Source organism: Grampus griseus (genome assembly GCF_964374135.1).
Source record: "Grampus griseus genome assembly, chromosome: 13".
NCBI classification, from domain to species: domain Eukaryota; kingdom Metazoa; phylum Chordata; class Mammalia; order Artiodactyla; family Delphinidae; genus Grampus; species Grampus griseus.
Window position 1 is genome coordinate 63,432,876 of NC_139007.1, and position 14,627 is coordinate 63,447,502.

Here is a 14,627-nt window from a genome sequence, read left to right on the forward strand (position 1 = left end):
TTGGGTGTCTTTACATATTGATACTCAGTTTGTCTTTTCTGAACATTACGTTATCCTCAGAGGATATGGAGTTTAGCAATAGTTCCACTTGTTATGCCAGGGAACTTAAAAAACACTGAAGCTCAAGACCTGCTGCCAAAGATTCTGATGTCACGGTTCTAGTTGTCACTAAAGTATTATTTTAATTGGGCTGACTTCTCTTTAAATATTCAGTGATCCTTTTTTTTTTTTTTTTACTCTAATGTGGAAGCATTATTTCTGAGCCATACCTCAAATAAAATATTTTACAATTAAGGAGCAGATAGTCTCCAGATATAACCTGGAAAAAGAGTACACAGATGACTTACTTGGTCCATTTATCCTGGAAGCATCTTATTTGTCTTGTTCTCTTTAAGACTGGGAGGGGTAGCCCCACCTCCTGGCAAGAAATCCAACCAAGGAAGCTGCCCCATTAACCCAGCTGAGGCTACTGGATTGAGGAAACCCCATTCTAAGGAGCTTCTCCACTTTTCCTTCCAGAAACTCTTTCTTTCCTTCCTCGTGGGCCAGCCTCTTTGCTGACTCTGGTTTGACTCCTCTAAGGTGTCTGTTCTTTGGCTACTTACTGCCAGATAGGCTTTGAGCGAACTAGTCCTTTGCAAGACATTCTCCACTTTCCTTTAACCTCTGGCTCTTGAAGAACTTAGTTGGAGTTAGAAGACACATTGAGCAATGCAGAGATCCCCTCTACTTCATTTTGGGTTGGTTCACTGGACAGAGGCTAGAGTTTGGTAGACCCTGTGTAGGCAAAGCAGAAGGCTCTGCCTGAGAAGGTGCAGGCATTGAGGGGTTGAGGGGTCTTAAGCCATTTGAATATGCCAGCTGAAGCCAGGAAGAACATGGAGGAGGAAGAAGGAAGTCCCAGTGAGTTTTCCGTAAATGCCTGGGCACTTTAAGAATTTCCTTGTAAGTTGAGATCCAAAAGGAAAACCAGCAAATTTCCCTACCCCAGCATGGGATCAGGTTTACTTACACAGGTATTTCTTAGGAATAATAAAGCAACTTCAGTTCATTCTGTCTGTGTGTATGTATGTGTGTGTGCCTGTGTGTCTGCATCAACAGGACCCGTTTGATGAGGTGCCTCCTGTCACATACCGTTACTGCTGTTTACCTGGGAACGGCAGAGCCACTGAGCTGTCGTCACGATATAACAGAGTTCAGACTTACAGTGGTCATCAAAATTTCCTTTGGTTCTAATGTGATCAGCAAGCATTCATATAAGAGACATTTCTGCTTTCTTGTAGCTTACTTAATCTCTGATCCTCTCTATTTTTTATCACCATAAATTGTCATCTCCGTAAAAATTTTCCAGTTGGAAACATACTAGCTTTTCTCTTTATAGAACTCATTAGTCAGTACCATGCACTGTTTTACCAAAGCTATGCCACTAACCCCATTCGGGTAGGGAAGAGGAGGTAAATGCACAGCTCAGCAAAGCGAAGGTCGTGCGTTCTTTGTAAAGCTAAGCAAACTCTGCTGTGGCAGCTTCTTTAAAACTTATTATCACTTTGGTTAATGTATATCGAATATCTGCTACATTCCACTATGCTGCTTCATATTTAATAATAGTGATTACACCGTGGTTGTAACCTAGTACTGTTATTTATCAGTCTGCTGACTCGGTGATACAAAACTTGCTTATGTATGGCTTGCAAACTTGTGTTTTCTTGTTCTTGTTCCTTCCTGCTTTCGGGGTCTGTTTTGCTTCATTAATGATGTATGTTTTTGCCCTCAGTTGTGTCTAGCATGCCGTAAAGCTAGATGTCCACAAATGCATGAAATGATCAAAATGTCCCTTACGAAACTCCTCACTGCCCTGTGTCTTCGTGCATTCCCTGGGGATCAGGGGCCTGTGGCTTTTCACAAGGTATTTGACTTGCCCTTTGAGCCTCTGGCAGAGGTGCAGGACTGAGGCTTTTTAAGTGTCAGTTCTGCACCACGAAAGCAAAGGGCATGGGGAGACAGAACTGATACAGGATATATGAAAAGAAGAAACTGATAAGCTCCTTTTCCAGAAACTCAGCCTGACTTTGGACATGGTGTTCTCTGAGCTTCTCTGATTCAATGTGCTCATCTTAGCACTGCCCTGAGGTATAGGAAGAAAAACATCCACAAAGTGAAAAATCACTGGTCTTGAATTACAATGGTCAGGTTTATAAGGGGAAACGTAGTTCTGCAAACCTTTCGGATTTACCAATTTATTATTAATGTAGCAAGTTAAAGGAACTTTTCTTCAGAAGATGTCAGGATAACTGATAAAGCATTTCTTTCTGAGTACCTAAAGAGAGTGATATTATCAGATACATGATCTTTTTTTTTTTTTTTTTTTTTCTGTTTTTGCGGTACGCGGGCCTCTCACTGTTGTGGCCTCTCCCGTTGCGGAGCACAGGCTCCGGACGCGCAGGCTCAGCAGCCATGGCTCACGGGCCCAGCCGCTCCGCGGCATGTGGGATCTTCCCGGACCGGGGCACAAACCCGCGTCCCCTGCATCGGCAGGCGGACTCAACCACTGCGCCACCAGGGAAGCCCCATGATCATTTTTATATTTAAAAGGATACCCTTTTGTCATATTCCATATTTATACTCCCAACTTTAGTAGAATGAGATCCTTAGGTTAATCTTTTTTTTTTAAGCAGACTAAACATGTCTATCTTTTCCCTTAATAAAACGCCTCTTGCAATAAGTCATTTCCAGTGTTGTACGTGTAGTAATAGCACCTAAACATTAAAATGGTGATAACATTAAAACTCAAAGAAATGCATTGGTTACTCGTGAAGTTCATCTGTTTACAGCACTGTTTGTGTTGCTTCAAATCCAGTTCTTCATGTGTGCTTTCTTTCTTGGGTCTAAAGGGACTGATAGAGTTTTTTAAGCAGGATATAGATGGCTGTCAGTATTCAGGAAAATCATGTTTATGTTAAGTGTATAGTTCAGCTCTCCAGATAGCTACTCTCATCTTTAGTGCGTCTAAGGCTTAAAATTTCCCCTTAAATTTATAATGTCAGAGCTTAGAGATTTAGAGATCAACAGTTATAAAGATTTCTTGGGAGAGTATAAGATTTAAAGAAAACTGTTAAATCCTAAGGTATAAATAGTACGAGTGTGCCTGATTACACTGTGGAGAATTTGATTTCATCAAAGTGAAATACCTCACTCAGATGTATTTTCACAGTTTTTAAACTATTTCGTCACATGCAAAAGTAAAAGCCTTTCAAGATTAAAACATGTTTTTTTCTAAATATGTATAAATTGTACCTTCAGGTACATTATAATCCACGATTGTTTAAGAAAATGAATTTAAAACTGATATACCCTAAATGGTAGTTTGAAAAACAAATATTTTGGAACTTGCTCTTATTTTTTAACTTAAAATGAATTAATCTAAGCCAACTTCCAACTACACTGTTGAGTTTTCAATGCTCGTTTGGAATATTAAGCATTCAATAGGAGATAAATTAAACTGTTAGAAAATATTTACTTTTACCTAGTTAATTTTACCAGGAAGGTTATTATAATGAGGCCCGGCAGAAAGGTCTAGCTTAAGCAGTAGCAGCAACAAAGGTTAACATTTAGTTTCTCTCTTGTTTCAGTTATCAATCATCAAATTTGCCATTTGGGTGAGAACCCTGTATTTTCCTTGTAGATAGTCTTGGAGTTACTCCTAGAAGAATAATTTAGGTACATTAAATCCCCCTTTTTTTCTTTTTGTGGGACTAAATATGCTTGGAAAATGGAAAGGATAACATACCTTATGCAGAGGAAAAAGTGGGCAAATTTAAAGCATGTATTTATTGTCAATGCCCATTCCTATAGCTTCCAAAGGAACTAGAGGCAATAAAATCTGAAAAGTCATGCCATTTAACATCAACATCATCATCAAATGAGAGATTTTTTTTTTCCCCCCAAATTGGGACTTCTCCATGCAGCAGCCATCAGGGAGTCCTCTCATGTTCAGCTAGACATTCAGACTCACAAGACCCAACTAGACCACAACTGGCGTTATGTTCATTTAGCAGGATATGGGACAGGACACAGAAGTAGGTTAACGGCAGGCATATATCTTTCACAGGAGTCCTTGCTGCAGTCCAGAGGCTAGTTGCTGGCTCTCAAATGTCAGCTTAGGAGCAAAAAGATGAGAGCCACCTTTGTGGGTACAGAGTCACCTTGGCTAGCATCCCCAGGTTTCAACTATGTAGGAACCAATCATCTGTAACAACTGCATGAGCTCAGCTGGCAGAGGTCCCAGAGGGTGTGATCAATGACAGCAGTCACCCAGGGAAACTTCTCACCAGGTTTTTATAGTTCGTTCACAGTTCTCTGAATTCAGATGCAGCTTAGTAATCGGGGGACATTTTTACCCTAAGCCATGCTGCCTAGTAACACAGCTAACTGTCCCACTTTTATCAGGTTTCCAAAAGAACACAGCTGGAGACTTAATCCAAGGTCAAACTTGTTTATAGAGGAGAAAGGGTTTCATTAACCCTTTCCCCACACTTCATAACTCAGAAGTTAAATTCTGTTCCTGTTTTGTCATGGAGAGAACTTTTCCTGATTAATTTCTAGCCACCTGAGTTTGTTCTAGGTAGAATTATTTGGCATATCTAAAAATCACTAATTTGCATTCTTCTGTGATGCTCAGAATAATAAGCTTCTAAGAGTGATAATCTTTAGGGAAAGATTACTTTTCCTGTATGATTAAAAACAAATTCCCAGGGATTTAAAATACATATTTAGTAGTACTCATTGACAACTAGTCTTAAATCAGGCTGACTTTCTATTTAAGAGAGATTTAACATCCTCTCCAATTAATTCCAAAGCATGTTGGTAATGAACTGATATCTACAGATCGTGTATGTTGCTGTCTTATTTCTTTACCAGGTGTGCATTGAAACATACATATGTAGCTGTCACCAGCGTAGTATAAACACTGCTGTGCGGGCAACTCTCAGTCAAATGCTGAGTGACTTGACTTTACAGTTACGACAAAGGCAGGAGAATACGGTGAGCCTCTCAGTACCCACACGTTCATCCCGGTCTTGCCAGTGTCTCTGTGTAACCGCATGCTAAGTGTCCCACATCCTATATGCTTTCCCCTCCCCCTGCCAGGGCTGCTTCCTACTGAAACATTAGGAAGGGCTGGCTTGGTTCAGAAGAACATTTATTTATATAAATTAAACTCTTTAAATGTGTCTTTGCCTGTTTCACTCCAAAACTTGGAGTTATTTTTCCTTATGGTTTCGGTCATGTTTTTAGTCATTAATTTAAAATTCACTTTTCTTTTAAAATCATGTTTTAAACATCTCTGATTGAACAATTTTATTAAAAATATTTTGATGTATTAACAAACAGAAGTAAATTCAGAATTAAACAAAATTACTAGCAGTTAATTAATTACATGCTTTGAGGCTTGGTGTATATGTTTCTGTTTGTGAAATAAAAGGCTGGGGCAGGAGGTTTCTTTCACCTGCTGGTACCATCAGGGAAGAAGCTGGATTTGTCTTCTCTCTGTCATCAAAGCCCACTCGAGCTTTTTGCTCTAAACTTCAGCAGTTTGTCTAAAATGAGCATTCCCGGGAAAAATGTAAATGTAATCAGCTTCTTGTATATGTTTTCTCCTGGGAATGTTAATTGAGGAGATGATTCCTCTTCAAAATTGGTGTTTAAAAAAAAATGCCTCTAATAATTCAGATTAAACTTCTTTTAAAATCTGCAAGAAGTATTCCGAAATGAACACTTTATGAGTTATTTTTTAGAATAGGAAATCTCAATGGCAATCCAGAATATCTCAGAAATTAATTTTACAGAAATGAAGGGTTCATTTCTAATTTTTAACTTCAATTATTTTCTAATTTTTAGAAAATCGTGGCGTTGAGTGAAACCTTAGAGATTATCTGGTCAAATTCTTTTATTCCTCAGAAAAACAGCTGGGGAAGATGAAGCCCAGAGAGATGAAATTGAAATCTAAAATTAATGAGCGTATCAGTGAAAGAGCCAGAACAAAAGCCCTAGTCTCCTTACTGACTCCCAGTCCAGGTTATTAATATGCAGTCTGGCAGCCAGTGTATTTTTGTTTTTTGTTTTTTGTTTAAATCCACTAATCTGAAAAAACAAATACTGATTTTCTTTTCTGTTTGCTGTATCTAAAGCCCAAGTTTTTATTAAAAATGGTTTAAACTTGAGATATTTTTATTATATTAGCTTACTTTGTTAAAAACTATTTCATTTATACTAAGGTTTTGCATATGACGGTATAGATATATTAGTTTAAAAGAAATTCAAACCTATAAGCAGAAAGCATTAAGAGAAAAAAATTTCTTAATGGAAACAAAGCTAAGATGTTGAGAGTCCTGATACTAGTATATTATCGTGTTCCATCCTTGCTAAATGGCAACATGATGGGAAATACTATAACACTAATGCTTTAAGATGAAGCATTTAAATGAAACTTTGTAGTTTCAAAGAGATTTCAATTATGATAGTTTATTTCGTTATATTTTTAAATTTTTAAGTAGGAGAATTTGGGGTTTTAAGTAAAACGACTCAGCTTTTTAGCTTATCTTGCTCTTCTGTAACAATGGTGAGAGGTATGGTTGTAGAGGTCTGGATAAAACTAGAGGGTTGTCTGCCTCTGTCCTAGGTACTGTGTGGCTAATCAACCTTCTGGTCCCCCTCATCACTGACCATCTGGACTCACCCCATCCGGAGGCAAGATCCCAAACGAGATAGAAAATGACTGTTTCCTGTTAATTTCCTTTATATTACTCATTAGATCCCTGGAGATGTTATTGTGTCCCAGAAATACATGATTCTCAGGATGCTAATATTTGAAGCACTTAGGATGTTTAGTAGAGGGAGACGTAACTTTTGCCACCTAAGAATGGTTTTTTAAAAAAAGCTATTAAAGGGGAGTGGTCCCTAGGAATGGTGAGGCTCACTCTGAGTAGGCTGCATGTTCTCCCATGGGACACTTAGCATTACTTGTAGAAGATGTGTATCCTGCTTAGCGTGACCCATCCCTGGAAAGACATCATGGGCCATCTCAGAATTAGAAAGACTTAAGTACAGTGGAAAGAAAATAAATCTAGAATGCCAAAAGCTTAGCATGAAATGTATCTTCAGCTTAATGTCTAGCCCCTCCCAACCCCTGCTCCCAGGGCAGATTACTCAGTTTGATTTTGTAGCCTCAGAAACCCTGAGTTATTACCGAGCTTTATTTTTGAATTATTTCAATGACAAAAGCCATTGTTAAATTGTTGTTACACATTTTAAAAAGAAAAAAATGCCACATGTAAATATTTGGGGGTAGGTGGTAGTGGTTTTTCTATCCATAAAAATGATTCAGATGGATTTCCTCCAGAAAATGTTGTTCTGAACTTAATATTTATCCGTGTGCTGAGCTGTAGGCACTAACATAGCATTTCCCAAAACACTGTAGAAGTTGCTGAGCTTGCAAATTTATGAACAGAGACTGAGTAGAAATACATGCCCGTAACAAGTTTAAAAATGATCAGTGCTATGGTATGATTTATATCTGGTAGGTGGCATGGAAATGCCTTCTGTTTATCTCCCAATGCTAAGAGGTGGGGAGACTGAAGGGTTGCCTTCCTGTTCTCAGCTCAGTAGTCACTGAATTATCCGTATCATGGGAAATAATCTTACTACCAGTAAATGTCTTTTCCTTCCTATTCTCCCTTCCCTCCAGGTTCTGTCTCTACCCTGATAGTTCTAGGCCTACCTAGAGATGGCCTAGAGGGTCGGTCTGGTCAGACAGTCAGAAGTTAATACACTCCCCCATCAATTAGGAATCTGGTGCTTCTGACCCGCAGTCATCTTGGACTTGTATGTTGAAGTCCAGGAACCTGATTCTTCTTACGATTAAGAATCTGTATTCATTAGGTGCCAGTCAGAGTGCAGTCTGTGACCTTGGGGCAGATTGTTGTGCAAAGAGAACGCACCTGTTTAGGCAGGTATTGCCTCAGGTCATAGCCCTGCAGCATCCTGGAATGATCAAGTGCACGGTGGGCCTTAAACTTCCAGGGGGTTGTGGACTCTTGAATGAGTTATTTTTGGAATTGATAACTCAGTTCAGACATCACAGCCTTTTCATAAGTACCATGAGTAATGAAATGCTATCAAGAGCCGGAGGGTGCGCCTAGGTAAGTTAGCAGAGCCCAGAGCACTCAGATGACACTTTGTTTCCTAGAACTTTCCGTTGTTTAACAGTCGGGATTTTTCTTGCCTGAATCTCCTAATTGTCCTGTGTGTGTCTCCCTCACTAGATAATTGAAAACCCGGATGTACCGCAGGAATTCAGGAGTCAAGGTATTGGATTTGATTTCTGTGCATTCAGTTTAAAAAGCCGGTGTAAAGACACCTACTATGTGCTTGGGGTGGGGATGTAACGCTGAGTAAAAGCTCTCGGGTTAGTTCCCCATTCTCCTTGGAGGCTCTGCTTAGCTTTAGTCAGCTGTTCCCTTCTGTTCCTACACCCTCTGCCAACCATACTTGTCCCTGCTCCAGCTGTGTCAAGGAAATTAACTCTTCACACACCTTCCTGCTGGAAGCTAGTTTTTGTAGTTACATCACTCTTCATGAAGTCAGGTTCATTATTTCACCTGAAGGGTATTTGTGAAACACCGAGTTTTTGATATGAAAAATGAGTCACCTCACAGGGAAGGACAGACAGCCCAGTTTCAGTAGCAGGTGAAATCAAGGTAAGGAACTTTCATTCTGACCCACAGGACAGGAAAAAATAAAGGTCCGCGTACAACAGACAAGCACTTTGACTTCTTCAAAATGTTTGATGGTATTGTTTTCTGAAAGAGATATGAAAAATTCAAATTATCTGATTGAAATACTGAAATATAATTTTATTTTGAATTTTATTCAGTAATTTTTAAAATGTTGGAAAAAATCTGCTTTTCTTTGATATTTTTGCCAGTTAATAATGGGGAAAGGGGGGGGTGGGGTAGAGAGAAGATGAAAAAAACCAGGGAATGAAACAGAGAGAAAGAAGTAGCTAAACAGCCACAGTTAGAAAAAGAATAAATGAAAGAAAAATGACCGCTTTAAGTCATTTTCTAAAGCATCACATTAGCATGTTGTTTTAGTCACATCCTCCTGCATTCTTGGGCTGCAGTATCCTTTCACCTTTTGAAGCTCTCAGTGGTATACTTCAAGATTTTCTACCAGTCTCTTCCTCTTTTGGCTCTTGCAGTTCCCATAATGTCTTCCTTTAACGTAGGATGATTTTATAAACTAAAATAAGAGGTCAAAGTCCTCTTGGTTAAGGATGCATCTTTAAAATCTATATCAGTAAAAAAATTGATGGACTCATTTGAAATTTACCTAAAATTGAGTTTCAAGACTACTTGTGGGTTTTATTTATTTTAAACTATCATTTATCATTGTACTTTATCATTTCTCAATTTGTTCCTGCATTTAAAATATTAAATTCTGAGGATCAGCCATTTATCATTCCCTTGCCCTCCTCCAATTTTATTTTTATTTTCCTTCTTACACTCTTGCCATTTTTTTCTCCATCTTCTCTGACCTCATGGTCATTCATTCATTCATTCATTCTATACATCCATCAAACACTTGGGCACATTTGTATAGCTCTCCACAGGTTTTTATTTAAAAAAAAAAAAGCAAATGCTTCCACTGGTTACTTCACTTGGCCCAACAGAGCTGGGACTTCATTATTATTTATTGCATCTTGCCGAAGGCTAAACTGAAGCTTACCCAAGCTCACAGTCAGCAGACTGTGGACCAGTACTTGAACAGATTCCAAATTTCAGCCTTTTTCCAATACACTTCGGTGCTCCTGTGGGAGTTTTGTTGCTAGATTCTGGACACAAACATGTTTGAAAGGAAATTTTTTTCTGACCGTGGCTGTTGCTCCTTTAACAGTGAAGGCCACGTACCCTGAGGATGCTGGACAAATAGCTAAAATAGGTGAAGATGGTGACTAACTTATTTTGCCTCCTTTCCCTAGTTTCCTAGTATGAAAAGCCCATCTTTCTTCCATGCCACCATATTTTCTCTCTCTGGGATACAGCTCAAGTCTGCTCAGGAGACCCAGAAACTGAAGAGGTCAGAATAAGGGATACATGTGTAGTCTGCTGGCCTAAATATTGATAAAATTGTTATTGATTGTGTTGTTCCTTAAATTAACCAAATCTTTTTTGTTAAGTGTGAGTGAATTTTACTTATAATGAATAGTCTATTATTTCCTTCCTGGACTATCTTGAGTGTTTTACTTTGGAAAGGACTGATGGGATAATCAGTCCTTTAATTCTTTTCTGTGACCCTTTTGGTGACCTGAGGAAGGCTCAGCATCTGAAAATCATCTTTCCAGTCCTGAAAGTATCGAAAGCAGAAGATGGGAAGGACTGTTGAGGAAGCCTGTAGTGCCCCCTGCCGATGTCTAATGCCTGTCACCTCCTCTGTTTGAAGGGTCAACCGTAGAGTCCCTCTGTGATGACCTTGTCTCTGTGCTCACTGTTCTGTGTGAGAAGCTCCAAGCTGCCATCAAGTAAGTGCCTTCAACACTGGTGCTCTGATTCGTTAACGGACTGTTTCTGAAGTAACTTTTGCCTGCAGCATCACTTAAAGTTGCAGAGCATAGGGACAGTGGTTCCCACCACCCCGTTGGTATTCACCGAGCAGTTCACTGTCTTTCCTGAGGCATGTGTTCAGTGATCTTGGGCAAGCCCACATGACCAAATACGATTACTGAAGGATGCAATTTTCTGATGAGAAAAAGGGAAAACAATACCTTGCAGAAGAGTTAATCCCTTGAGCATGGAGGTGAGTGGAAAAAATGTTGGCTAAGACCTAGTTGATATGAGGGCTAGTCCTAACCTGGCACGTCCCAGGTCTATGGCTCCAGGTAAGCCTTCTCATCCGGCTATTGCACCTTCCTCCTCTGCTAAATGGCCAGGTTGGGCTGTGTGATCTTTTCTATTTGTTCTAACATCTCCTGAGCCTGTGAACTCACACACCTATCTTTAAAAAGTGCGTTATTCTGATTTTTATATACTTTTCATTTATTTGCATGACAGTTTAATCAGTGATATTAGTTCATTTGTGACGTCCACTGCTCCAACTCTCCATGCAGTAAGTTGATAACTTCTGCATCTGTAGTAAAGACAAATCATAAAAAGGCCAGACTTGCCAAGGTGAGATGAAAGTCTCTACCAGCTACATATAATTAACTGCAACATTCTACAACATGGTAGGATTCTGAAGTGCCCTTTGAGTTGGGGACGACACATTAAACTATTGTTTACTGGTAACTAGAGTAATTGATAATTCAGAAAACTTTTGCTTATAGAATTTTATATATGGTAATGAGCTACGAGAAACTGTCCAGTTGCAGACATGAATGAGCTCTCTCACTTTGCTGGAAACACTGCAGAGATTTGTTGTTGTTGTTTCTTCATAAACTCAGGATTATTTTTAAGCTAGGCTTAAAACTACTCTTAAAAGTTGTTGTCGAATAGTCTCTACTTCAATTTATCTATCATTCCTCCAGGTCACCTGCATATTTTAACCAAATTAAGCTCAATTTATATCAGGCACTTAAAAAATGAAGAGATTTATTTAATACATAGGTAGTACAAACCGAAACGAAATAGCGCTTAACTTCTTCCACACCCCACCTTCAAGTTTCTCCCACCCCAGGACCCTAGGCAGGCTGCAGGTATGGGCATTATTTTTCCCTCGGGGGGGAATGTACATGGAATGTACCTGGCTGCTCCCGTGCCCCACTCAGGTCCCCTCTTCCTGACCATGGAGGGTTGGAGCAGTAGGGCTGGGATTCAGACGAGCATCCTAACCTGCAGGCTCTAACCCCAGCCACGGTGACCCCATCTGTAGGGACCCCGTGCTACCTGATTGCCTTGGGACGGTGCCAGGCTGTACCCGTTGTGTATGATTACAGTCACCCTCCTTTACTCTCAACAGTGTCCAGGCTGGGATAGGTTATATATTCACTCTACTCATCCATGCACGGGGTTTCGATCTCTTCCAGTGCTAACTTCTCACCACCCCTGCCCAGTTCCCGTCCATCTTGGCAGAGCCAGCTGTTAGAGCTGGAATATGTTTCTCATTGGCTTGTTTTCTCCTGAGAGACAATCAGAGTTTAATTACTATTGGCTCAACTGCATTATCTTTGTTGGATTACCTGGGATAAAACCCCCGTTAGGCCCCTTACTAGCTCTTGACTTTGGGCAAAGAGCTCAACCACCCTAAGCTTATTGATCCTATAATTAATTATTATTAGCACGTTATATTATTTTATTATGTTATAATAATATTTATAATAAAATAACAATGTTAATTATATTTGTAATATAATTTTAATATTGATATGCTTAATGATTCAAAATATTTTAAATTTGCATTATAATCATTATAATATAGTAATATATAATATTAGTAATATAAAATATAAAATATGTTAGTAACATAAAATATGTTCGTGGGCTTCCCTGGTGGCGCAGTGGTTGAGAGTCCACCTGCCGATGCTGGGGACACGGGTTCGTGCCCCAGTCTGGGAGGATCCCACATGCCGCGGAGCGGCTGGGCCCGTGAGCCATGGCTGCTGAGCCTGCATGTCCGGAGCCTGCGCTCCACAACGGGAGAGGCCACGACAGTGAGAGGCCCGCGTACAGCTTAAAAAAAAAAAAAAAAGTTCGTAATATAAAAAATTAGTAATATAAAATATTTTATTATGTTATAATAATATTTATAATAAAGTAACATTATGTTGATTATATTCGTAATATAATTTTAATATTGATATGCTTAATGATTATTCAAAATATTTTAAATTTGCATTATAATCATTATAATATAGTAATATATATAATATTAATAATATAAAATATGTAATATTAGTAATATAAAATATGTTAGGGTTTTTGTAAGGATGGAATGAGAAAATTAACCTAAAAGACTGTCAGTGCCCACCAACCCAAGATCACCAGGAACATCTGAGGTTAACAGAATTAGGGTTATTAACTTGCTGCAGTAGGGGAGCCTGTACACTATGCGAATGATAGGACATCCAGTAAAAGGGTGGGTATTAGGAATTGTTATAGGATTTGAACCTGAGTTAGGTAATTTGGTGCGGATTAAAGGAATTGGGGGTTCTGTTCAAGGACTGGCTACTGTCAGAAAGCAAGGGACAATTCTAGCATTGAGCATCCTAGTTTTCATCTAGCTGACAAGAGGGCCAGATGGGAGTCAGAGTTGTCACTGGAGAAGCAGCAGGAGTCACTTACAGGGGAGGATAATATTTGGTCATTTTTGTAATTGTACAGATTTTTTAAAAAATTTCTGTTCAAATCTGATTGTCAATTTGCTTTCATCTTGTTACATCATCATTGTGGAGAGTCCTCATCTGATGTTAACATTCTGTGCAGTTGTTTCTGTTCCCCAGGGGAACACACAGCTGGCTGGTAGCAACTAATAAGATGGCTGTTGCCAGCTGTCAAGGATTCTTCTTCTTGGCCCACCCCTTCAGGTCTTAGCCTTGTCGGGGAATAAAACAAAGACCACCGAAATTTTGAAAAACTTAAAGGCTATGTTCATTAGTGTGCTGACAAGGGAAAACTAATAAATTAAACTCTTTTTTTCTGAGTAGTTTGCTAAGGGAAAAATCTAAAAGTTTTTAAGTGCTACAAAAGTGCTAATAATAGTTCATGGTAATTATGCCGTTAATAATTTTTAAATAGCCATCAGGAGAAGTTAGAACAAGTCTGTAGGTCTATAAATGATACCATTGTTCATTGGTCCAGAAAGAGCCTTTAGCAAAGTCTAGTAAGGACCTGCCTGGCATCTGGGGTTCATTCAGTTCATGGTTCTTTAAAACCTGGATGGCTCTAATGTCACCTACAGGGACCCCTACCTATAGGGCAACCATATAACTTGGCTTACCTTAAACAGTCCAAAGTTACGCTTATTGTATAATTATTATTAAAGACACTCATATCGATATCTTCTAGGAAGTACCGGTATAAGTGGAATTTTTTTTTTTTTTTTTTACTGCACAACACATAATAAATATTTGATAAATATTAGCTCTAAAATAGCTTGTTTGCTTTCAGAATTATCAGTGCTAATTCTAGTTGGTGATGCATTTAGGAACACTGAGTTTCTTACATTAGAAATTTGACTGAAGGTTGTTGGGAAAATACAATGCACAAACGTACATTACAAATGCTCACATATGTGTATTAGAAACTAAAGGTCATACATTTCTATCAGTCACTGAAAAAATGGAAACGTTTCTAAACCATATGATTCAGGGATAGGCTTTAAATGGAAAAAAAAAATAAGTCACGTGACCTGCACATGGTTTTCTAGGATTTCTCATTGGACATTGGATCAAAGATGGCTTTAGGCATATTGTTATAGAGCTTAATGATTTTTATAGGATTCTCATAGTCTTGCTTGTTTTATCAAAGCAATTTCCTTGTCATAATTCTGCCTCTGGAGACTCTTCTCCTTGTTTGGTTATGGCCTTTCCCATCATGGTTCCATTGCCCTAAGTTGGGGGTTGTATTACTGCAGAAGCT

At 38.9% G+C, this 14,627-nt stretch overlaps 1 protein-coding gene across 1 annotated transcript in view; it reads left to right on the plus strand.

Annotated features, from left to right (window-relative positions):
* ARFGEF3 (ARFGEF family member 3) overlaps positions 1-14,627 on the plus strand; it is a gene marked incomplete at its 5' end in the record, with an annotated part of 182,678 nt that overhangs the window by 80,528 nt on the left and 87,523 nt on the right. Inside the window, 3 exons of the mRNA XM_082669258.1 lie at positions 4,918-5,040; positions 8,319-8,361; positions 10,498-10,576. Of these exons, the coding sequence (XP_082525384.1) occupies positions 4,918-5,040; positions 8,319-8,361; positions 10,498-10,576 (245 nt within the window). The remainder of the gene's footprint in view (positions 1-4,917; positions 5,041-8,318; positions 8,362-10,497; positions 10,577-14,627) is intronic.